A 23,517-nucleotide genomic window follows, 5' to 3' on the forward strand; every position below is an offset into this window, starting at 1 on the left:
GGAAAAGTCAGGAAGGGTCTGAAAACATTAACCAGATAATTAATCTTTATTACAGGGTAATGGGACAAGCTAAGCCTTCTCCATATCTTGCTATGCTAAAACATTTACTAAAAACTCATGGTGTTTCTGTTTCCTTTTCTGTTTTAGAAATGTGTGTAGAGGTAATTAAGGAATATAATCTTTGGTTTCCAGAAGAAGGCACTTTAGATAGAGATGCTTAGCAAAGAATTAAAACTAATGTTGAAAAACTGTGAGACAGGGTGAGAAAATACCTGCCCATTTCTGGTCTATATAGTCTATGATTTTTACTGTTTTCAAAGCTATGGCAGAAGAGCGGTTAGTGACAGATTTGGGAAAGGATGTTATTCTGTCAGTAAAAAATTTGGACAAGGATCAAAAAACTAAAGAGCAAACTGTGGAGAACCAAAGTAGCATAATCAAGAAAACTAGTTTGGATTTGCAATCCGTTTTGGAGAAACTTGATGGGCTAGAAAAGCAAATGAAAAAACGGGCCACTAAGTTGAAACAGAAAGTAGTGCCAGCTTCATAGGTTATGACTGTGTTTAAGAAAATCTAAAAAACTGTCAGATTTTGCTTCTTTGTCAAAGGGATCTGGAATTACATAGCCTTCAGTCCCTTACCACAGAAACTCAGGCAGAATTAAAAATAGTTGAAGAGCATATTAAAAATGCTTTTTTTGAGTAGAGTACAAGCTAACATACCTATTAAATTATTATTATTTGATACTTTTCAATATCCTACAGGTATTTTAGCTCAAGATATTTTCCCCTTGAATGGGTTTACACAAAGCATACATTTTCTAAAACAATAACAACTTATGAAGAAATGTTAGCCTGTATAATTCAGCAAGGAGACAACGATATCTTACTTTGACAGGCCTGGATAGTTCTGCTATAATTTTCCCATTACCAAAAGAAAAAATTGAATACAAAATTGCCACAGATGCTGAATGGCAGCCTGCATTGCTAATGGTGAAAAGTAGAGAATATGGTTATGTCTCTCTGCAGGATGGGTGACATATCTTATATGTCCAGATTTTATTTATGACAGTTTAAAATATCGGCCATTTGTTTGGAAAACTTGTTTTGGCAAATTTGGCAAAATAATTAAAAATAAATGGATTAGTTGGGGTCAATTTATTAACACTTGTTCTGAATAGAATATTACCACTTGTAATTTGCTTAATGCTACCAGGATGAATAAAGTCAAGAATGAAATAATTGGAAACCATCTCCTGGCATGGGGAGACGGAGGAATCAGTGATAATCACATTGCCTTACTCACAGCCCCTAATGCAATTCAGATGCAATTTGAAAGATTGTAGCTGGCTTAAAACCTGTTTAGCTTTTTAATGGCTCATTTATTGGAACAGCAGTATCCACTTCTACTTATAAATTTACTTTTCTTAAAAGTACTAATGTTACTGATTGTGTGCCACTAACATATGTATTTTTAGTTGGAAGAATCAGTTTTTACAACTGGAATTAGTTGTTATGATTGTTGATTGTATTCATGTATTAATTCCTCTGTTAAATTTAATCCTCATATTCAATCACTTATGATATTACAGCAGCATACACATATTTGGCTGCCTGTAAACTTAGGTCGTTCTTGGGCTCAAATTCCTCTAGATTATATTGTTGTAGAATTCTTCAAAAAGATATTGAAATGAACAAAGTGCATGTTAGGTAATAACTGTAATTATAGCTGTAATTCTTAACCCTGTTTCTGTTGTTGCTACTGCTTCTCTGGTTGATATTGCTTTACATACGTCTTTGCAGGCAAAACACTTTGTAGAGCAATGTCATAAAGACTCTCATGAACTTTGGATTTAGCAAGCTCAAATAGATGCTCGACTTCAGACAGAGAATGATATGCTTAAGCAAACTGTGGGATGGTTGGGAAAGAAATATTTATCTTTTCAAGAACAAATGGCCTTGCCTTATGATTGGAATTCAACCACTTTTTGCATTAATTATTTGGCTTATAATGATTCTTTACATGAATGGAAGGTTATTCAAACTTATGTTTTAGGTAATGCCTCTGCTTGATCACTCATTAATCACTTACAGAATAATATAGTATTTACTTTGGCTAAATAATTTCCCGATTCAGATGCCTCCACTATTGCACAAATTTTTGCTGAAAAATTGACAGGATTAGATCCTAAGGTATTCTTATAAAGTATTCTTCATACCTCTGGTGTATGCTTATTGTAATCATTCTTATGTTTTTTTCTTGATTATGTATCAGTTTTGTATTCGATCAAATGCAGAAAATTTACATACTTTATGGTTTAAATTCCTTTTAACTTCAAACAAAAATAAAAAAGGAGGAAATTGTGGAGACAAAGAACTGGCACAGAGTGCAGGCTCATCCTGGGACAGATGAGATAAAGGTGGGAAACGGTTGCTTGGCAAACCAAGCATAGATGAAAGCAAACTTTCTCTGCCCATTTCTCAAACGTTCTGTCAGAATCTGTACCCTGGATAAGGAAGTGGCCTTTGTGTTCAGTTCTTCATGCTCTACCAGATATAAAGGAGTGCTTTGCTTCTGATACTTTTTTTGCCTTATTTCTGTGTACTTCTTTGCATTTTTATTACTGTTATCAACTGAGGTATTGTTTTTTGCAAGGTGAGGTAAGAGTTTCTCATGATCATGTACGTGAGCAAACGAAGGTTAAAGAGTTGAAGCAATGCTTTTTAGTCTGTATAAAAAGCCATACAAAATAAAGCTTGTTATGCAGTTGTTCATACTCTGTATCTCCTGTGTCCTGATTTGTGTGAGGTCCTTACTCAGGGACCCCAACCCACTAGATATTGACATGTTTCTACAATTTCTGTATACATAAAATTATTTGAAAATTAAGCCTATTAAGCCAAATGCAGTAGAATATTCATGTAACTTCAGCATGTCAGGAGGCACAGTCAGAAGGAATTGGATTTAAAGCAAGCTTGTCCTAAGGGCATAAGACTGTCTCAAAAAAATGAGAAAAGATAAATTGATTGAGTAGTGGACAGAAAACTTGAATCTGTGCTAAAAATACTAGAAGATAAAACTAAGCTGTAACGGTGTTCTGATGGCAAACAGAGATGGGTACTTTGTGTCATTTCAGAAGCAATGCATGGAGACAGCAAGTCTAGAGTAGACAGGGGCATGACTACCTCACACGTGTTAGTCACTACCCATTTCCTGACCAAGAGTGGTGTTTGTAAAACATCTTGTTTAAAGTAATTCACCAAACCGTACTTATTTTTTATTTAAACTAATTTTCCATGCAATATATTTTGATCATATTCTTTCTCTTTCCCCAACTCCTCTCAGCTCCTTCCCTCCTACCAACCTAGCTAAATACATGGTAGCTCTCACTGTGTCTCTCTCTCCTTGGCCTCAAAAGTAAAGAAAAACAAAACCATAACAAAAACAAAATAACTAAAGAAAAAGAAAACCAATTAGACAATAAATAACAAAACAAAGCTGTACAACATCAACATGATATTTGTTTAATGTTGGTCAATTACCCGTGGGTACCAGTTCTGCCCTGGAGTATAGTTGATATTCCCAGGGACACTTTATTGGAAAAAGCTGTTTTTTTTTTTCGTTTTCCAGTAGGCATTAGTTGCAAATAGCTTCTGGGTTAGTGTTGGATTTTGTGTCCACCTCCCCTGTTCAGTGCTGGGATCCTATCTGGCTTGAACTGTGGTTGATCTTTTGTATGCTGCCACAATCCTTGTGAGTTCATATGTGCATTGGTCCTGTTGTTTCTAAGGGATGCTGTTTCCATGGAGTCATCCATCACCTCTGGCTCTTAAAACCGTGATACCTTCTCTTCTGCATAGAATTCTGAGCTTCAGTGGAAGGTAGAGATGTGTGCTACAAAGTCTTTCAGCCTTTACACATTGTCCAGTTGTAGATCTCTGTAAATTACCATCTACTCCAATAAAAAGTTTCTCTGATGACAGCTGAATAATGTTATAGTCCATAGCTATAGCAATATGTCATCTGAAATCATTCTATGTTTCTTTAGCCAAAAGTAGTAGTAGGTATTTCCCCAGGCTCAGAACCTATCTAATCTCAGGTCCTTGGCCACTTGACAGTGCCAGGTACAGGCTTCATTTTATATAGTGGACCTTAAGCCCCATTTAAAAAAATAATTGGTTGCCCCCATAATGTTTTTGCCACTATTGTACCAAAAATATCTTGCAGGAGGTTATTTCTGGAGATTACAGAGTTTATAGCTAGAGGACACTGATTATTACTCTCCTCCTGTAGGAGCATGCAAAGAACCTTCCAGCACAATAAATATGAGCAGTAGGGGTAAAGCCTCTAACTGTATAACTCCTTGATTTTTCTGTGTTCAATAGCATAAGTTGGTGGAGTCTTCAGCAATAGGGTCCTACTCTTAGGTTATGAATAGCAACCAACAGTCTTGACAATAGTCTATGAGACTCAGGAAAATCTACAGGAACACCTTTGGTCAATGGCTCAACATGATGTAATCCATTCCTGGAACTCAAGGTTTACTTGGTGACATAAGATATATTGTCAGAGCACATCTCCTCTATTTTATGGTGACTCTATTATTATTCCATTCATATATACATTTTTAGGGTGCTTCTACAATAATAGATTTCCATATTGATTTTCAAATGACCTTTAGAGCAATTGCTCCTCCTCTTATTCGTCCTCTATGTTTCCCTCTCATCTGCTCCCAGATGTTAAGGGGAGGTTACAAATTAAGAGATTTAAGTAAATTAGAAGAAAGCCCTTATAATTCTGTCCAAAAGGTAGAATTGTATGCTATTCTTATGGTACTAAGAATTATGAGCTTTGCTCTACCTTACTTAATTATTTTTTTTGGAACCTGCCTTCCCTGATTTATTTGCATCAATATAAAATGTATGGGCTCCAGTTATTGGAGCATGACGTACAATTCAGTTAAGAATCCAAGAAGTTCACTTTATAAGGTTAAGTCTATCACTTTTGGGATAATTGCTATTAATTTCTCCAAAAAAATTACCACAAACCCTTTGCCAGAGTTCATTGTCTTCCTATAGCTCCTTTATTTCATCAGCAGTAAAAGGCACTATAATCTCTGTTGGGTCTATACCTCCACATTGACAAAGTCTCAATTTACCTTTTATAATTAATTCAGAGACCTTCCCTTGTAAGTTTTTAATTTTTTACTTGGTTTATGTGGTAAAAAGATCAATTTTAAGATAATATCACCCCATGCATTAAAATTCTTGTAGGAGAAATTCTGAAAGGCAATATGACTACAATACAATTAGGATTTGAATTCACCCTATCCACATGTGTCTCTGGGACTATTCAAGTCTTTATCACCATCTAAGGTTTTTTTTTTTTACAATGGATTATTAGATCAGGTGTTAACCCAACTGCCAGTTATAGACTAGAAATGTCCCCTAACAATCTTTAAAAGCCATTAAGAGTCCACGATAAGTCTCTCCTAGTTTGTGCCTTTTTTGCTCTAATTTTCTGTAAACCTATTCTGTAAGCTGAGTAAGTAACAGAATCTTCTCTTTGAATCTTTTCAGGAACAATTTGTAATCCCCATTTAGGCAAGACTTTCTTTCCTTCTTCAAACATCCTTTCTAAAAAATCTGTATTTGAATCAGATAACAAAATATCTTCCGATGGTAGATTATAGCCTTAGGGAATTGCTTACATATTATTTAAAATAGCTGGCTGACAAAGTATTGGCACAGAGTGGGGCTGTTGAGCATTCCTTATGGGAGGACGTTCCATTGATATATCCTAGTAGGCAGAGAACTATTATAAGTAGGCACTGTAAAGGCAAACTTTTCTCTATCCTTCTCCTCTAAAAGTGAAGAAACAATCCTTTAATCAATAACTATGAGAGGCCATCCCTTTGGTACCAGAGAAGGCAGAGGAATTACAGACTGTAGAGGGACCATAGGCTGAATAACCTTGTTGATAGCTCTAAGGTCTCTCACCATTCTCCATTTTCTAGATTTCTTTTTAACAACAAATACAGGAGAATTCCAAAGGCTGGTAGATTCTTCAATATGTCGAGCATCTAGTTGCTCTTGTACCAGGTGTTCTAATGCCTTTAGCTTTTCCTCAACTAGAGGCCATTGCTTAACCCATAATGGTTTCTCAGTTAACCATTTTAAAGACAGGGCTATTAATACCTCTGAAGGTTCATCAATTGCTTTGTGTTCTTGTACAGTCTGACTGGCTGGTGACTGCCGTCTATAGTATCTTCTAATATTCCCCCCAGAAACATAAGTTTTGGGGGCTACAGGAATGTGAATCTGGGTATTCTATTGCTACAATAGTTCACAACCCCACAAATTCATTGCAATATTGGCTATATATGGCCTCCATCTTCCTGTTTGCCCTTCTAGCCCTATGTGTTCAAACCATCTTGTGCTTTGTTTTACCTGATATGGGGTTCCAATTCCCAGGAACTGAACATCTACCTCTTGAAGAGGCCAATTCAGATGCCAAGGTTCTGGAATAATGATACTTATATCTGCACTCATGTCTAGTAAGCCTTCAATTAAAATGCCATTTACACACACTCTTTGCTTTGGTCTTTGATCATTTATAGAAGTCAGCCAGAATATACATTTCCTATGTTCTACTGAAGTTTTTTGAGTCATCCCCCACATTTATTTCATCATTCAGAACAGTATTGTTTTTCATAGCAGGCATTGGAGTTTTTAATTTTCTTGATGAGACACTTTCCTCACAGTAACTGGGAATGACTGGTTGCCTTGTCTATCTTACATTGACCTACATTCATTGGTCCAATGTTGGCCTTTGCTACACCTCCTACATATATCTGAAGGCTGAGTCCTCCTATTTCTGCCACTTCCCTAGGAACCATTATTCCTAGGAACCCCTTGTCTACAATCCCTTCTCAGATGACCCATTATACCACAATTAAAACATTTGGTATTTTCATGTCTTCTTTTACTATTGGAAATTGCTTCTCCTACTAAAGCTTCAGTACCATAGTCAAGTGTCTCAACTTTCATTGTATGCAAGACCCATTCATCCATGTGTGCTGATCTGGTCTTTAAAGGCCCAAGGATCCTTTTGGATTCTATGTTGTCATTCTCATAAGCCAAAGTTTCAATTATTATACATCTATCTTCTGGGTCAGTTACCCCTATTTGTACAGCTCTTGTTAGTTTTTGTAAAAAGTCACTAAAAGTTTCTCTCTGACCCCAATTAACTTTAAGATATGATTCAGTCCTCCTTTCTGGTTTCTGAATCCTACCCCAAATCTTTAAAGCTGCTGTGCTACATAGGGACATGGTGTGTTCATGATAAAAAAGATTGATCCTTGGAATCAGAATAAAGTTCCTTGAATAGAATTTGATCTAGGGAGATCTCAAGTCCTTTTGCTTTTTCCTGTTGCTCTAAAATTCAAGTTGCTTTCTTAAAATAGCACCTCCAAAGTAACTGTGGTCCATTTTCTAGGACTGCTGAGATTAACTGAGCCCAGTCTTGTGGTGTTGCTTTGTTACTGGAAGCCAACATTTTGACCAGTTCCCTAACAAAGGATTAATGTAGTCCATAAGCTACAATTGCTTGTTTAATTTCCTTTAGATCAGACATACATATGGGCTCCCATGTATATTCTTTGACAACCTTAGGTACTTGGGTCCAGATACTCTTTTTGATGTTATTACTGGAAAGGCAGGGAAAACTCTGGGGAAGTTATCTCAGAGATTTTTACATACCAATGAGGCTAAATTTTGTCTTTGTACATTTTTTCCCTGGTTATCAAATTCAATACATTCCTCAATCTTTTCAAATCTATTTGCCACTGCCTTTTGCAAAGTCTGGATCTCCTGTCCAGTGTTCTGTTCTAATGCCCTTATTGAGGATTCCAATTTATGAAGTCTGTCAGGTAGAGATAATGTCTCATTTTTTAACATAATCTTCATCGCATGCATATTACCTTCCTAGAGAGACATTCTATCAGTCAATCTGTCATGTTTTTTTCTGTCTTTTCTGTTCTGTTCTTCTACCTTGATGTTTCCCTTCTTTCTCTTTCCTGATAACTTCTTTCTTATTACTTCCTGTTATCTTCTTTCTAACTTATTTTTCCCTTATAGTCTATACACCCCAGCAGAATTTTTCATGAAATATAAAAATTAGTGTGGTTACATTCTATTTCTAATTTCTGAATGATTACAATAAATACAAGTAAAAAAACAACATGCTTCCAGTTTCCCTTGCATGATTAAATATTCTATGTATTACCGGTGAAAATTAAGTTCCACATACAGTAAAACATTTATAAAGGCACAACAGTAACATGAGACATTCTGGAGCTAAAGCCTTCAGGAACTTGCCTATCTGAGGTCTACACATCAGTGCCTTGAATTCTGGTGGGCCAGTCTCACAAACCCCAAGTACCACCATCTGCTCCTCAGACATGACCACCTACTGGCAACATTTTAGCTTTTTAATGTCAGTTTAATTCAAAGAAAATTGAAGACTAATTTAAAACTCTCTTTTTTGTAAGAGCTAATAACTGCACATAGGTTATTGATAAGAAAATAATCATTATACAAGCTAAGGCCATGTGATTCTTCCAGAAGCCCCATGGTGAGAGGTCGATGCCCTTGGTCATCAAGTATTCTTCACCAGAACATCTGTAATTCAACACACACAGAAATAACATTAAAGTTTATTCAACACATTCACTGTTCCTTTCTTTTAAAAACTCATATTTTCAATACATTATTAAAAATTTCACCAGTATATTTAATTGGTAATAATAATGATGTACTTACAGTTTTGCACTATAATCAATATAAACTACTTGAATCAGGTCCCTTTGTTAATTTGAAAAACCATCTAAGAGGTGTAGCTATTGGCACAAAGGCTGAGTTTAGAGAGTCATACAAGATCCAACTTTGTAGTCTTCATGGTGTCATCAGAGATTTCTAACTCTACAACATTTCTCTCTTCAAAGGGCAAATGGATGGGTAAAGGACTTGTCTCTCCTGAAGCAGAAAACCCCACCTTCCTAATAACACACAGACACTCTAAGAGATCAAAGATTTTGCAATTCTGCAGACTCAGTAGACAGTCATACAAACAAAAACAAAAACAAAAACAAAAACACAGCATCAAACTCTAGACCAAAGAACAGAGGGGACTAGGGGTTTCTGACAAGCATTAGTCAACTGCTGTCAGCTCCTGTATTAAGACTGCAGTGACAACCATGGATGCTCAGCTATGGAACATCCCCAGGCGCCCATGGCTATAGACAGAGCCTGGGTATCAGTTGTAGCACAACAGGATGCAGGAGCCCTGATACGGGTTAGAAAAACAGCTGCTGCTAAAAGTCCTGAATACACTACAATTACTGCCTGTGTCTCTCCATTCCTGTGTGTGTGTCTCCATCCATGTATATCTCCATCCCTATGTGTCTCCATTCCTGTGAATCTCTATCCCTATGTGACTCCAACCCTGTGTGCCTCTACCCCTGTGTCTCCATTCCTATGTCTCCATCCTGTTATGTCTCCATCCTTGTGTGTCTCCATCCCTGAGTGTCTCTTGGGATATAACAGTCCCCATATCCACTGAAAGGGAAGATTTCTTCTTCCTTTTGTGAGAAAAATTCTTTTGTGAGTATGAGAACTGCAGATGGCCCTCCTAGGCTTTACTTTACCCATCCAAGACCTCTTGACTAGAAAACTATAAGAAATTTCTATTAAAAGGATGTCATATGACAGACACCAGGAGAGAGGAGATGTGGAAAATAAGATACCCCCCATATTTGTTTTCTCATCAGCAATTTGAACATAAATTTGTGTTACTGTTAGTCATTATTATTTTGAACATCCTTGAGAGATTTAACATATCAGCATATTTCTCTCTCACATATATATCAAAATAAAATCATTGAGAACAATCATAGAAAGTGAATGTATTTTCAAGGCATTAGACAAAAATGATATTTTCTTCTCAACAAAGAGGAATGTGTATTTTTACATTGTAGGAAAAGTCTTCTGATAGGACATTTTTCCTACACACACACACACACACACACACACACACACACACACACACAAGCACCACATTTTTTTCTTAAAGTAATAGCTGTGTGGGGCTATGGTGGGTGTGGGGCAGAAAAAATACTCTGAAATCTGGCAGGCAAAGCTGACTCACTTTAGTCTTTGATGCCCTGACATTTTTGGGCTCTACTCACAGGTGCCATAATTTACACATGTGGAAACTTTATACATTTGTAAACTATCAGAGCATCTTATGTCAAACTTAAATGTTCTGAAACAAGAAACTCAAGTCCACAATCAAGATACCAAAATCATTTTCAAAATGCTCCAAAAGAACCCTTTCTGAAAATTTTCTACACCACAGAGCAATAGGATTTAAATACAGCCACGTGTGCATTGATTGCAATCTCACTCTGGGAAACAGGCAGGGGAAGGAGTGTTAATCAGGAAAGGGTGGATTTTCCTGCTAAGTCTAGTAGCATTCTATGTCCTTGAAACACTGAACTCAAACTTACATTACAAAGTTCTTACATCTACTGACTTCTGATGTGTTTCTTTCTGGACAGAAGTTTTGTCCCATAAATTCATTGTGCATCAAAGCCTGTAACACAAACAGGAACAAGGAAAGGCAAATAGTTTAAGATTTTAATAAGTTTCCAAAAAATAAACACAGCTATGACTTCAAGTTCAATCTTGACTTTAATTTGCAAAAAAAAAAAAAAAAGAAAAAGCAAAGAAAATAAACAAACTCCTACAAAGTTCAGTCTGCCCAGAAAAGCAGTGCCCCTTCCCACACTCAGAAAGTTTCCTTAAAATGATGGTGCTTCCCAACTACTAAGAAGTAGGTAGTCTAAACTGCTCAGTACTACATCCTACTTCTCTGCCAAGTCCATAACCATGTAAACATTGTGAATAAAATAGCACTCTTGATCTATATTGGCAATAATTCTTGTTTATTTTCATCAAAACCAGTTGTGATAATGGGAGTAAGAAAGTCTGGTAAGGTTCACTTACTGTAAAGATAGCTTGGCAAAACCTATATGATTCTGGGTATCACATGGTTTCTTTCCAGAGGCCATGTGATGCCTTGAACAAGTTCTCCTTTTGGCAAGGCCAGGGAGAATTTAATCCTTTTTGGTAAGGCTGATGGATAGTTCACTGTATAATTCTGGGAATGACCCCCAAAGCATATGTGCTACCTGCTCTTTTTGTTTTTCTTACAGAAATTATATTGTTGGTTACCTTTAGCTTCACTTCCTTAGAGCCATAGGTGAGATGGCTATTGTATTAGGAAAACTTTACCCTGATGATTCTACTCTGGGTGAGCCAGAGGGGATGTTGTTAAAAATATGCAGTCAATCTGATTCAGTTCTTAAAGCCTTTGGTGTTTAAAGTGTAACTATGAATTTAGGATTCTTGAGAACAGGATGCTGTCTTCCTAACGCACCTGGTGACTAGTTTGGAAGAGTCACTGTAGTTCAGGACATACATATTTACGTAATTGCCCTGGAGAGAATGATTCTAACCACAGGTGTCTAAGAGTAATGTGAACAAATAGAGGATATCAGGAGTTAATGGGAACAGTCTAAGAAGAGAGAATCAAGCAGAATCACATTAATCCACAATGCCCTCATTTCTAATAGCTGTGCCAATACTGTAGGCATCAACGCTGTAGTAAACTGAGAGGAAGTGGACATGAGAGCAAGAGACAAGCAGTGCCAACTATTAAGAGTGAGCTTTTTAGTTATGTAGTCTTCAGGATGACAGGAGATTAGAGGAGTATAGAATGAAGAATGGATGGATTCAGTCTTGGCCGACGACTTGAATGTGAGTGTTTAAATATTAACCAATAGAGCTAAAATTCTCATTTACTTTGTATAACACTGTAACCACAAGTGCTGCCAACTGTTCTTCCTCTAGGTGTGCCTCATTAGAAAACTACCTTTACTGCCTGCTCTACTGCTTATTCTTCTAATATTAAATATACAAATCAAATAGGTAACGATTACCAGTGGGAAAGTCAGGAGATGGAAAGGAAATGAGGTAAGGAAACGAAGTGGCAACTATTGTAATTGTTATTAGAAACTTAAGGAAACAAATTAAGGAAAACTTAATTTCCCTTAAACTTAAACAAACTAATGGAAAGTGATTATAAAACTTTTCATGCAAACTATAGAAAAAAGTTTCAGGCTAACAGGGGCCACTTGTTTGAAACAGGTGGTCAGAGTTTTCTTTGTTTGGCTGACTTCACACATCCATCCCAGGTCGTTGGATCAGTTAAGAGCAAGGCTCCCAGTATTTTCTGTTTCTTTTAATTTCTTAGCACAAACTATCAATCACAGTCGCTGATCTTATCATAATTTCCTTATTGGGCATTATCACAACTGTTTGCTTTTCATCATCTATCGTCTATCTTTCTCTTTACACTGGGATTTTTCTCAACCTTAATTTTCCTCAAATAACATGTGACTGGGGAAAATCCCAGATGACTCACTGACTTTTGGCTAAAACTAACAGAAAAATTGTTAACTTTTGTTTCTCATTCAAAATCTCTGGACAGTGTCTGGTTAGAGATTACAGCTGGGAAAAGGCATTGTAAGAATCAATTCAGTTACTACAGTTTGAGACCCCAATTACAGTGACAGACAGGACAACTTACTGTAAAGCCATAATGAGGAATGCTAAAGTAGTAAATCCATGAGAGGTTCTGCATGAAGTTCATGATATGTAGGGACAGACCTGAGATAAACTGCAATGAACAGAACCACAAATTAGAACCAGTCCAGGGACTAAGAATTCTAGACAAGATAGTCCCTCTTCAAGACCCATTCATCCTTCTGATCATTTCTGCTCAGACCAGCTCTTTAAAGAATTATTCCAGTACTCTAAACAGAATTCTTCAGTCTGCAAAGTTAAGGCTCTTTGTGGGTTTAAAAGATGGACTGTTATCCTGCCTCTGCAGAAGGTAACTCTCAGATGTGATCTTTAAAAAGGCATGAAATCAATGTGCAAATCATGCACATCCTTTAAACTTGAAATACTCCTACCCTTCATATTTACATCCTCTTAGATTCTTTATAATATTTAATTTATGTAGGTATTATGAATGATGAACAAGGGATAGCTGTGAAGATCACAAGAAATTTGCCCTATCTAGACTTAAACACTAGAATATTCAAAAATGGCTGTTGGATGAGGAATAATTCATCTTCTCTATTGATAAGAGGCTTTCAGTGGGCTTTCCTGCACATCTGGGAACAAGAACAGCAGACTCTAGAAAACTTTACTACCCTCTGTGTCCTCTCATATAGGGGGAAGCATAGCTGTGAACTCCTTAAGATAGGATATGTTTGCATTACAGAATGGCCATACAGATATGACCATATAAATAGAAAATAAAATAAAACTTCGCATGTTCTCAAGGACATAAATCCACAATTGCCAAGCTACAGTAAGCTCCTGCACTAGCAGAAAGAATATGAACATTAACACACTACATCAATCTTTCTATTTACTTGACATGTCTTTGGGGGAAATGTGGGAAATGGTTCCACTTATCAGATTATTGATTTATTTACATTAAGTATGTAATTTATGGGCATGAAAGACTAAGACTGGATAACCAATTACAAGCATTGAGCAGAAGTGTGCTAAAACTGGTAACTGATAAGTACTTAGGAATCTGGAAACTATTTCTATTTCTATCAGTTTTCAGAAAACAAGTGAACACTGAGATAGACTCCTAGTGCCGCACAATTGCATTGACCATGACCTTGGCTTTTCCATTAGAGACAATTGAATAAACCAAATCACCTATGATATGGTTAAAACAGCAGGCAAGTCTCTCACACCAAGATGAAAGAAAGGTTACAATCTGTCTTGTAGTGGGAAATCATGCCATTGTCTCAAATTTATTATGGTTTTGTAAAATAATCCCAAGAAATGTCTGCTAAGAGCTCACTAAAAAGGGCATGTCAACCACATCACAGGACTACATCAGAGCAGTAACTACAAAGCCTAGGAGGAAAGGCAGCAGCTCCTTCTCTTCTACAGACCATAATAAGCTTTAGAATAAAGCCTCCTGTTTCAAGTCCTGATGTATCAAGTAGGTTTCATGTGCAAAAAGGGACATGTTCCTCTCAGAGAAACATAAGTCATACTCACCATCATGAACATAAAATAGGTGGTTATAAATTGTGTTGGTATAGCTGCTACATTCTCCCCTGCTCCTAAAGACAGTGGCAGAGAACTGGCAGAATAAGCCAACATCAAGACAATAAATATCATAGTGAAGAAACCCTTCACATCTGTTTTTACTCCTAAGAAACAAAAATAAAATGTGTGATCAGTCCAGCTACTGAAATTCAGACAACTGTACATGTTTCAAGTAATACTTCAATCACCAAAGAGACTAGAAACAATTTTACAGTCATCCCACTAATCATGGGCTCCAATTTAATTGCTTCCTTCTACGTGATTACATAAACTTCTCTTAATTTGTAAAGATTTATTCTGTTTTAATTCAAGTGTATGTTAATGTGTGTCTGTGGGAATGTATGTCACATGTCTGCAGTTACCTTTGGAGACATCAGCTCTCCTAGAGCTGTGACTATAGCCCTGATGAGGGTGTTGGGAATCAAATTTGGGGGTTTTGGGGTTCAGCAAGTGCTCCGAACCAATGAGCCATCACTACAGGCTCATCATATGGCTTTATTTTTATACTTGCCACATAATACCTTCCATATAATGTCTATTCTTTTTTATAAATAATTATGAGCAATTTATGAGATCTGGATATGTAGAGCTCCAGGGAACACAACTTGCCAGCTATTCTGTTTTCCCTTACAGGAGAATTACCAATAGAAAACATTCTTGTTCTCATTTTCCTGTGTTTATCATAATTGTGCTAGTAAAACTAATGAGATCAGTAGTGTGCTGGTTAATTTCTGTAAATTTAACACAAGCTAGGGTCATATGGAAAGAGGTAGCATCCCTGGGCAGTTGGTCCTGGAATCTATAATAAATCAGGCTAAATAACCCTTTAGGAACAAGCCAGTAAGCAGCACTCCTCCATGGTTTCTGCTTCACTCCCTGCCTCCAGGTTCCTGCCTTGAGTTCTTGCCCTGACTTCCCTTATTGGTATACTGAAAGCTGAGTTGAAGATTAAACAACCTTGCAATGGTGTGATATCTAGAGGACAGGAGAATGCCTCCAGTTTAAGTTTTCCTAGGAAATCACATGTAACTGCTCTGGAAGAAAGCAATAGGTTTCACAAACTGATTTGTAATCTTTATGGAGCTAATGCTATGAGCAATGCAAAGTCCTGTGTATTTATAATAGTCACAAGGACACAAGTTAGAGTTTGCAGAAGCTGAGCTACTTGCCTAATTATTTCAAAAGTTATTAATTTGATTATCATGGTGTGTATGATAGATGAGTGGGTATGGCTGTGCATGTGCCAAGTTGTGCATGTTCCATGGTGTGCGTGAGCTATGGCATGCATGTGCCGTATTGTGTATGTGCCATGGTGTGCATGTGCCAAGGTGTGTATGTGTCATGTTGTGTATGTATCATGGTGTGCATGTGCCATGGTGTGCATGTGCCAAGGTGTGCATGTGTCATGTTGTGTATGTGCCATGGTGTGCATGTGCCATGGTGTACATGTGTCATGGTGTGTATGTGCCATGTTGTGTATGTACCATGGTGTGTATGTGCCATGGTGTGCATGTGCCATGGTGTGCATGTGCCATGGTGTGCATGTGCCATGGTGTGCATGTGCCATGGTGTGCATGTGCCATGGTGTGCATGTGCCATTGTGCACATGTGCTATGGTGTGCATGTGCCATGATATGTATGTGGAGTTGAATGAGATCTTTCTGGAGTAATTCTCTTGTCCTTTGTGGATTCTGATGATCAAATTCTGGTTGTCAGACTTGCAAGACAAGCACATTTCCCCACAACCATCCCATGGCCTTAATGACTGGCTCTGAATGATCAATTTTCTATAAAACAAAGTCTAAGCTGTTACAGTATTTATACTTGAAAGTGTGACAGTGTTTGTGTGTGTATACAGGTCTCTGTGTATATCTGTCTCTCTATGTTGTATATGCATGTATGTGCTTGTGTGTAAATGTGTGGGTGTATTTTTATGTGTATGTGTAAGTATGTGTGTGTTATAAGTATGGAAATGCTGAACAAATAATCGAAAGTGAAGCTCAACCATAATGAACAAATGAATTGGTGTACATATTTGCAATAACTATACACATTATATAATTTCAACAAACCTCATATTCAGTATTCTCCCTCTTTGTAAGACTAGGTAGCACAATGCCCTGTATATGTTTATGTTTTTTACACAGTACATATGTATGGCATATTATACACTTTTCTATATTTTATTAACATATAGAGTCAGACAGAAACACAGAGAAAAATGCATGGCTGGGCTAGAGAGATGACTCACGATTGAAAATATGTGTTATTATTTTAGAGGCCCTGGATTCCTACAGTGGTTATTCTGTAACTCAGTTCCAAAGAGTCTGAAGTCCTCTTCTGACCTCCCCAGGTACAGCCTTCACTTAGAGCACACACACACACTCACACACATACACACACAGAGACAAACACAGAAATAAGGGAAAAATAAATCCATATATATATGGAGAGATATCTCATTAATGATTTTACTCATTTGGCACTGTCTTCTTAAATGGATGTTATTTATTCAGTCATTATACTGCACGAAATCTCTTAACAAAAGCACAGTTTCATAAACAGTTTTTGTTATAATTTGTTAACAGGTCTTGGAGATTTTTCTCTCACTGAACTCTTGTTTTAGATGGCACACAATATAGACATTCTTTTCTACTTATTTTCTTCTACTTTAGGCTTGCCAAAGTTGTACAAACCAAAACATGCTCCCCCAAGAGTAAAGACACATTTCTCAACTTACCTGCTATGCTGAAAAGTATAACAGTAAATATAATAATTGGCAATACCCTCCTGGGTACCAGATCACCCAGCAATTTCCCAAGGAAATACGATGACACTCTGTAGTATCCACTGGTGTGCTCATGTCTAGAGAGACAAAGATCATGTTATACATCCTTAAATTAGTACAGAAGGCTACACTGACATCTGCTACCACAGGGAGTCTAACAGGACAATGTACCCTATTACCCAGGCTGACTCCCACACATGTCCCCATCTTAGGGACCAGCATCTCTAAGCCATCATCCTTTTGACATTCTCACTATGATTTTTCACACCAAAAACCTCTCCCCTCTTTTGTTCACTCTGGGCACACAACAGCCCCTCCAGAGAAACAGTCCGGTGTGCCCACTCTCCCCAGAGTCTCTGCCCCTCTGAAGCTGGCTCCCTGAGGAGCAGCTCATTCATACCTCACCTCAGACACTGGTCATGGAGACTTTTCTCCTCCCAGTTCTTATGAAGAAGGTGACACTGTCACTCTGAGGTCATAGTGAAGCTTCAGGACACTACACCCTTCTCTTCTGCTACCCTCACTTTAGGACAGATGCATTCTTCAATAATCTCTCTTTACAACCATGAATCTTTACCAGACACCAAACTAATCGTTTTCCTTCCTAGCCCTTCCAAATCCCAAGGTCTTCTTTTTCCCTCTTAGTGTCTTCATTTCATCTCTGATTTTTTTTTCTTTGATACAGGATCACCAGAGCAGGCTGGCTCTAAATTCCATATGTAGCCAAGAATGACCATCCTGCCTCTACCCTGGCCCCAATTTCTGGGATTAAAGAAATACAGCCATGCTCAGGGTTTTGTGGTACTGTGACTCTAACACAGGATTTTATGCACACAGAGTCAGCACTCTACTGGCTGTGCAGGTCCCTCAACTGCTCTCCGATGACTCCTCTCCTTGGAATGTACTTACGGGCAAATCTTTGCCATCTTGAGAGCAGGAACTCCTAAGCATAGGTCACCAGGAAAAGGTTCTTCAATGTTAGAAAAGCATGGGCGATAAACAGCTCTTTTATATGCGGCTGCTGTCTGGCTCTTTCCAGCCTTGCATCAAGAGGACCCTGATTCTTATGCAGCTGTGTCTCTCTAGCTCCAACGTGCTGCTGAACCCACTACACCCAAGCTCTATGAAACCCCTGACATCCTTCTTGAGGGGGGGCATTATGAATATCCTGTGATTTTTTTCACCCCACTACTGCCGCGTTGTCTGCAGCACTGAGGTCTGGTGACAACACCACATATTTGAAACATTTACTGAGTAACAGATACCTCTGCTCTTGGTTTTCCATCCAGTTTTCATTAATATCAGTAATATCTTTACATACTTAAAAATACATAGAATCCCAACAATGATGAACTCAATCTTTCATAATTTACTTGCTTTTCAGCTAAACAAGAGAAAAAGGAAAAATATGCTGCTATTTCATGAGATAACATACTAGGATTCACTATGACTGTAATCAACTTGATCTCCAACCCCTAATGCCTTCTCCAAAGCAGGGGCTACTCACAGAAAGTGATCCCTGTCAATCATAAAGAGCTCTCTGGAAGACATGCTTGTGATACATTCAAAACCTGTGAGCAAAAGGAGCAAGACAGCTCTGCAGGGAGAGAATGGAGGCAAAAGGAAAACAGAAAATTTAATATTAGAATGCTTTTTTCCCAACAGAGCTTATTCCATAGATGAAATAACATAACATAGGCTTAAGAAAAAAAAAGCAAGACTGCGAGATGGGTTCAGCAATAAAGAGTACTTGTTGCTCTTGCAAAGGACACAGGTTTAGTTGTCAGCACATACATGGTGGCTCACAACCATTTGTCCTTCCAATTCCAGTCAATATGTTGCACTCTTCTGATCTTCACAGGTTTAATGGCACATATACAGTAAACATACATCCATACAGGCAAACACTCGTACATATAAAAATAAAATAAGTATTTAACAAAAATAAAGAAGGAAAATGTGGAACTTTTCTGATTAAAAAGTTCAGGAAATATGAGTCCCATGAATTCACATTCATTTGGCCACTTTGCTTTTACAAAAATGTAAAAATGAAAAACATGGAACAGATCTTAGTTCCTTGCAGTACTCCCAAGATACTGGAACTTGGAAGACAGATGCATGAGGAAAGTGGCAGACGGAGGCCAGCCTGGGCTATTTGACAAGTTCTATGCCTTTCAGGTCAAAACTGTGATCCTGCCATTAATGACCAAACAAGAGCAGAGGACCTGCTCTGAGTACATTATCAACCATAGAGGAGGACCTGGGTTTCTCGTCCTCTCCTAATGAGCCAGTCTTGCTTTCAAGGCATACCTATTTGACTTTACTAAACATACAACTTTCTCTCTCTGCCCACTTTTCCATTCCTACACACACTCATTTCCTGGTGTTCAGTGCATTCTTCTTCTCTCTGTCTCCAAAATATTGTGCTCAAGTTTCAATCTGTGTTTACTTTCATATGTTTTTACCAGAAAAAAAAACCCAAGAACTTAGAAAGGGAACTTTATTGCCTTGGCTAGCTTAATCATATACAACACATATAATTTCTATCTGATTTTTTAGATTATATAATTGTAGATTGACAACGTATAGCTACCTATTTAAGGTGTAGCACTAATATGTTCCAGCCTGGTAATGCTGTAGCGATCATCTCGCTACAGACTAACTTCTAATCCACACAGAAGGCAATTCATAGAGCTGATTTTCATGTTTATTCTTTTCTTCAAACTTAATCAGTGTTTTCCAAAACAGATTTTGGGGGCTGTGGTGCTGAACCATTCAGGAAAGTTTCTGCCATGCAGCCATGAGGACCAGAGTGTAGATACATAGGACCCACGTGAAAGTGTGCAGACACAGTACTTCCTTTTTGTAAACCCAGAGATGAAGGGTACAGAGGCTGACACTTGGAGATCATGGGCCAGCCAATCTAGCCAAGTCAATGAGCTGCCGGTTTAGTGAGGGACCTGCCTTGAAAAAAAAGTGGGGGGTCATCAAGGAAAGCCTGGCATCAACCTCTGACCTCCACATGCAGATACATGCACGATCACTAACATGCATATGTATACACCCGCCTAAATATGAGTGCACCTGGAAGAAATCTGCAAATTGCTGTGGGACAATGGTTTTCTATCCTGTAAAGTTTTGTCATTTGTACTGGTTTAATAAAATGCTAATTGACCAGGGTAGGGTGACAAGAACAGGAGAATTCTGGGAAGAGGAAAGACTCAGTCTGCAGTTGTCACCCAGACCAAGAGGAAGAAAAATGAGCATGCCTCACTGATAAAAGATACCAAGCCACATGGCTAACACAGACAAGAATTATTGGCTAATTTAAGATGTAAGAATTAGTTATAAGAAAGCCTGAGCTAACAGGCCAACCAGGTTATAATTAACGTAGACCTCTGTGTGTTTCCTTGGGACTGAATGTAAATATAACACACACACCCACACACACACCAAATCAACAGTATTTCCATGATCAAGCCTCTCTGACCATTGGGTGGTACGCTGAGGCTGTGAGCATCAGAAAGGAAGCTCAGCTGAGCAAATAGTGGTGTGTCAAACATAAATTGCAATAAAAATCCTGTAAATTTTGATCCTGATGAGAAACTATGTTGGGAACATGCTATAGTCATTAAAAAGTTTGAAGATGAAAGAATATCTATAAAACCACATTATAGCTCAAGCTAGACGAGGACCACAAAAGTGACATCCATATGGCAAGTCTCTTCCTATTAACCCACACTCACAATCAAACAAACCTTATATAGTCAAGAAAATTGTCTCCAGGGCAACAAAAGAAGAATAAATAGATAAACTAAAACATTTATGCACCAAGACAAAGAAATACACAGAAGGGAAGAAATAAATGTGAATCATGTTTGTTTCTGGTAGGGGATTCACATCTCAGAAAGGAAACTCTTATACCTCATTACCATTGAAAAATTAAGGGCCAATTAGATGGTTCAGTCAGGAGGTAAGATGACTGCCACCAAGCTTAATGAACTTGGGTACAATCCTTGAAACCCATTTGGTGGAAGGGTCATCTCTTGCCAATTGTCCTCTGATCTCCACATGCATGCTGTAGAACATAAATGCTCACACACATGCACATACTAGGTAAATAAATAAATACTTTTGGAATGAAAAGAAAACATTCAAATTTAAAATGGGAAAACAGGTTTTACAGATACTTCATAAACTATCCAATGAATTATGATTCATTTTTCTCTGATATCTTATTCAAAACAAGAAATAGTATAAGGGTGGGTGAGGATGTGCACATATTGGAGCCCTTGTGTTGTGCTGGTGAGGATATAAAATAGTACAGTGGGGTTGGAGACTTGATAGCAGTTTCTCAATTAACCCAATCGCCTATGATTTGGCAACTCTTGCTTTCTGCCTCAAAGAACAAAAGTTCAGGGCTCAAACAGATGGACTTGCACACTCAGCAGCATGGTTCCTAGCAACCAGAGGTGAGAGCAAAGCACATTTCTAGCCACAATGAATGGGAAACAACACAGCATGTTCACACAATGGACTGTTATTCTGCCTTACAGAGCCCAAGGAATCCTCACATATGCCGTACTTTGATGAGCCCTGAGGATATCACACTAATGGAAACAAGCCAGCCAAAACAAATACAAACAACACCAAAACACAGACACTTGTGTGATTCCAATTCAGGGTTCCCACGTTATAATATCCAGTAACAGAAAGCAGAATGGTTGATGCCAGGAATCAGAAAGGGGTAGTATGGGGAGTCTTCTTTCAGAGCTGTGGGATTCTACATGGGAAGATGAAAAAATGATCTACATTTAGAGTTTGGTGATAGTTGTATAACATGAAGTTCCTCCATACACTAAAACTGGCAAAATGTGAAATGTGTGGTATATGTAGTTTCACACTATCTATACTCAAACACACGTGAAAACATAAGTTCTCCCAATCAGTTTTCAATGTTCCAACACTCCCTACCACATAATGAAATGATAAAATGTTTACTCTGTTCTTGTGATGAATTCTAGTTCTAATTCTTAATGGTTTTAACTGAGTTTGTACAAAGTGATAGTATTTTTTTCATTTTCTTACCTCTTCTGGACTTCTGTACAATCATTTTGTAGGGAACTGAAAGGAGTAACCAAAATGACAGCAACTATGATTGTGATAATTACCTTTCAAAAAAATAGAGGAAAAAAATTTCATTATTTTTCCTAATCAGATCTCTCCAGTGAGGAAAATAGTATATTTTGGCCAGGGTTCTGGAAGAATATACAATATGCATGTCAATAGGCTTCCTGTATATTAAACTAAAAATGAAGTTCTTTGCAATCTGAGGCTCCAACAGTGCAGATCCTGGAAAAGCTAAGAGTTCTCCCAGTGCTCTACCAGGAATGGCCAGTGAAAGACTCAGTTTAGGTACTAAAACATAGATGACAAAGGGTGGAAGAGAATTTAGGCACGTGGGTGTAGGCAGAAGCTGCTTGTTCATTTCCCGGCTGCCCAGACTCAAAATAAGCATGCAAAAATTGTATTAATTGCAACACTGGTTGGCCCATTAGCTTAGGTTTCTTATTAACTAACGCTTATATCTCAAATTAACCCATTTTTATTATTGTATGTATTGCCATGAGGCTCGTGGTTTACTGGTAAGGTTCTGGTGTCTATCTCCTTAGGCAGCTACATGGCATCTCTCTGACTCTGCCTTTTTTCTCCTCTGTTTCTCCTTGGAATTCCTGCATTTCTCTATTCTGTGCTGTCATAGGCCCAAAGCAGTTTATTTATTAACCAAAGGTGATAAAACATATTGAAAGCACACAGAGGGGAATCCCATATCACTTGCAGAGGTTAGGAAACAAACCCAAGTAAGTGACAGAAAGGGTCCACCTAAACTGGGGTCTCAGCTCTGGTTCCAGTAAACATGTGCAGTTTTCTACTTCAAGTGGCTCAAGGGAATTCAGACTTTCTTTACTCTTATAGCTAGAAACAAGTGCACCCAGGCCAGGGGGACAGCTCAGTGGCAGAGCCCTCACAACATACACTAGTCACATTCCCTCGAGTGCAAACCAAACAACAAAATTGAAAATGACTCACAACACAGTTCCTAGCAATGGGATTTTGTGTGCTAAGAAGGGGTGAGCTGGTTCGCACCTGTGTCACCTCTCGGGACTCTGTACCTCTGTGGGAAACTCATTTGTTTCCAACCATATAGAATCTTTTGTTTTTCCAAAAATAATTGACCTAGAAAGGCCTCTTTTATGATTTAAGTGCCTAAGTAAAAGACCAAAGTGTTTGGATCAATTGACAGTATAACTTAAATGGTAAGAATATTCACATAAACACAGGGAAGGCAGCTACACTGAAATATGAAAAAGGGCAGCACACACGTTAAGAAGTAAGTGATGTTTCACCACAGCCAACAACACATGACCTTTCAATATTCAACAAAAACTAAATGACTGAGAA

At 37.9% G+C, this 23,517-nt stretch overlaps 2 protein-coding genes across 2 annotated transcripts in view; both read right to left on the reverse strand.

The window, feature by feature from the left end:
• Nucleotides 1-8,115: 8,115 nt before the first annotated feature.
• The window catches only part of LOC142832677 (ATP-binding cassette sub-family G member 3-like), a 120,369-nt gene continuing 104,967 nt past the window's right edge, over nucleotides 8,116-23,517 (reverse strand). The window contains exon 16 of the mRNA XM_075943355.1: nucleotides 8,116-8,681. Within this exon, the coding sequence (XP_075799470.1) occupies nucleotides 8,525-8,681 (157 nt within the window). The 3' untranslated portion in view covers nucleotides 8,116-8,524. The remainder of the gene's footprint in view (nucleotides 8,682-23,517) is intronic.
• LOC142832567 (ATP-binding cassette sub-family G member 3-like) overlaps nucleotides 10,564-23,517 on the reverse strand; it is a 117,925-nt gene continuing 104,971 nt past the window's right edge. The window contains exons 10-15 of the mRNA XM_075943096.1: nucleotides 22,144-22,226; nucleotides 18,563-18,652; nucleotides 17,008-17,132; nucleotides 14,217-14,371; nucleotides 12,712-12,801; nucleotides 10,564-10,653 (exon numbers count right to left, since the gene is read on the reverse strand). Coding sequence (XP_075799211.1) covers nucleotides 10,564-10,653; nucleotides 12,712-12,801; nucleotides 14,217-14,371; nucleotides 17,008-17,132; nucleotides 18,563-18,652; nucleotides 22,144-22,226 — 633 coding nt within the window. The remainder of the gene's footprint in view (nucleotides 10,654-12,711; nucleotides 12,802-14,216; nucleotides 14,372-17,007; nucleotides 17,133-18,562; nucleotides 18,653-22,143; nucleotides 22,227-23,517) is intronic.

This window comes from Microtus pennsylvanicus, chromosome 12 (genome assembly GCF_037038515.1).
Source record: "Microtus pennsylvanicus isolate mMicPen1 chromosome 12, mMicPen1.hap1, whole genome shotgun sequence".
In the NCBI taxonomy this organism is placed as follows: domain Eukaryota; kingdom Metazoa; phylum Chordata; class Mammalia; order Rodentia; family Cricetidae; genus Microtus; species Microtus pennsylvanicus.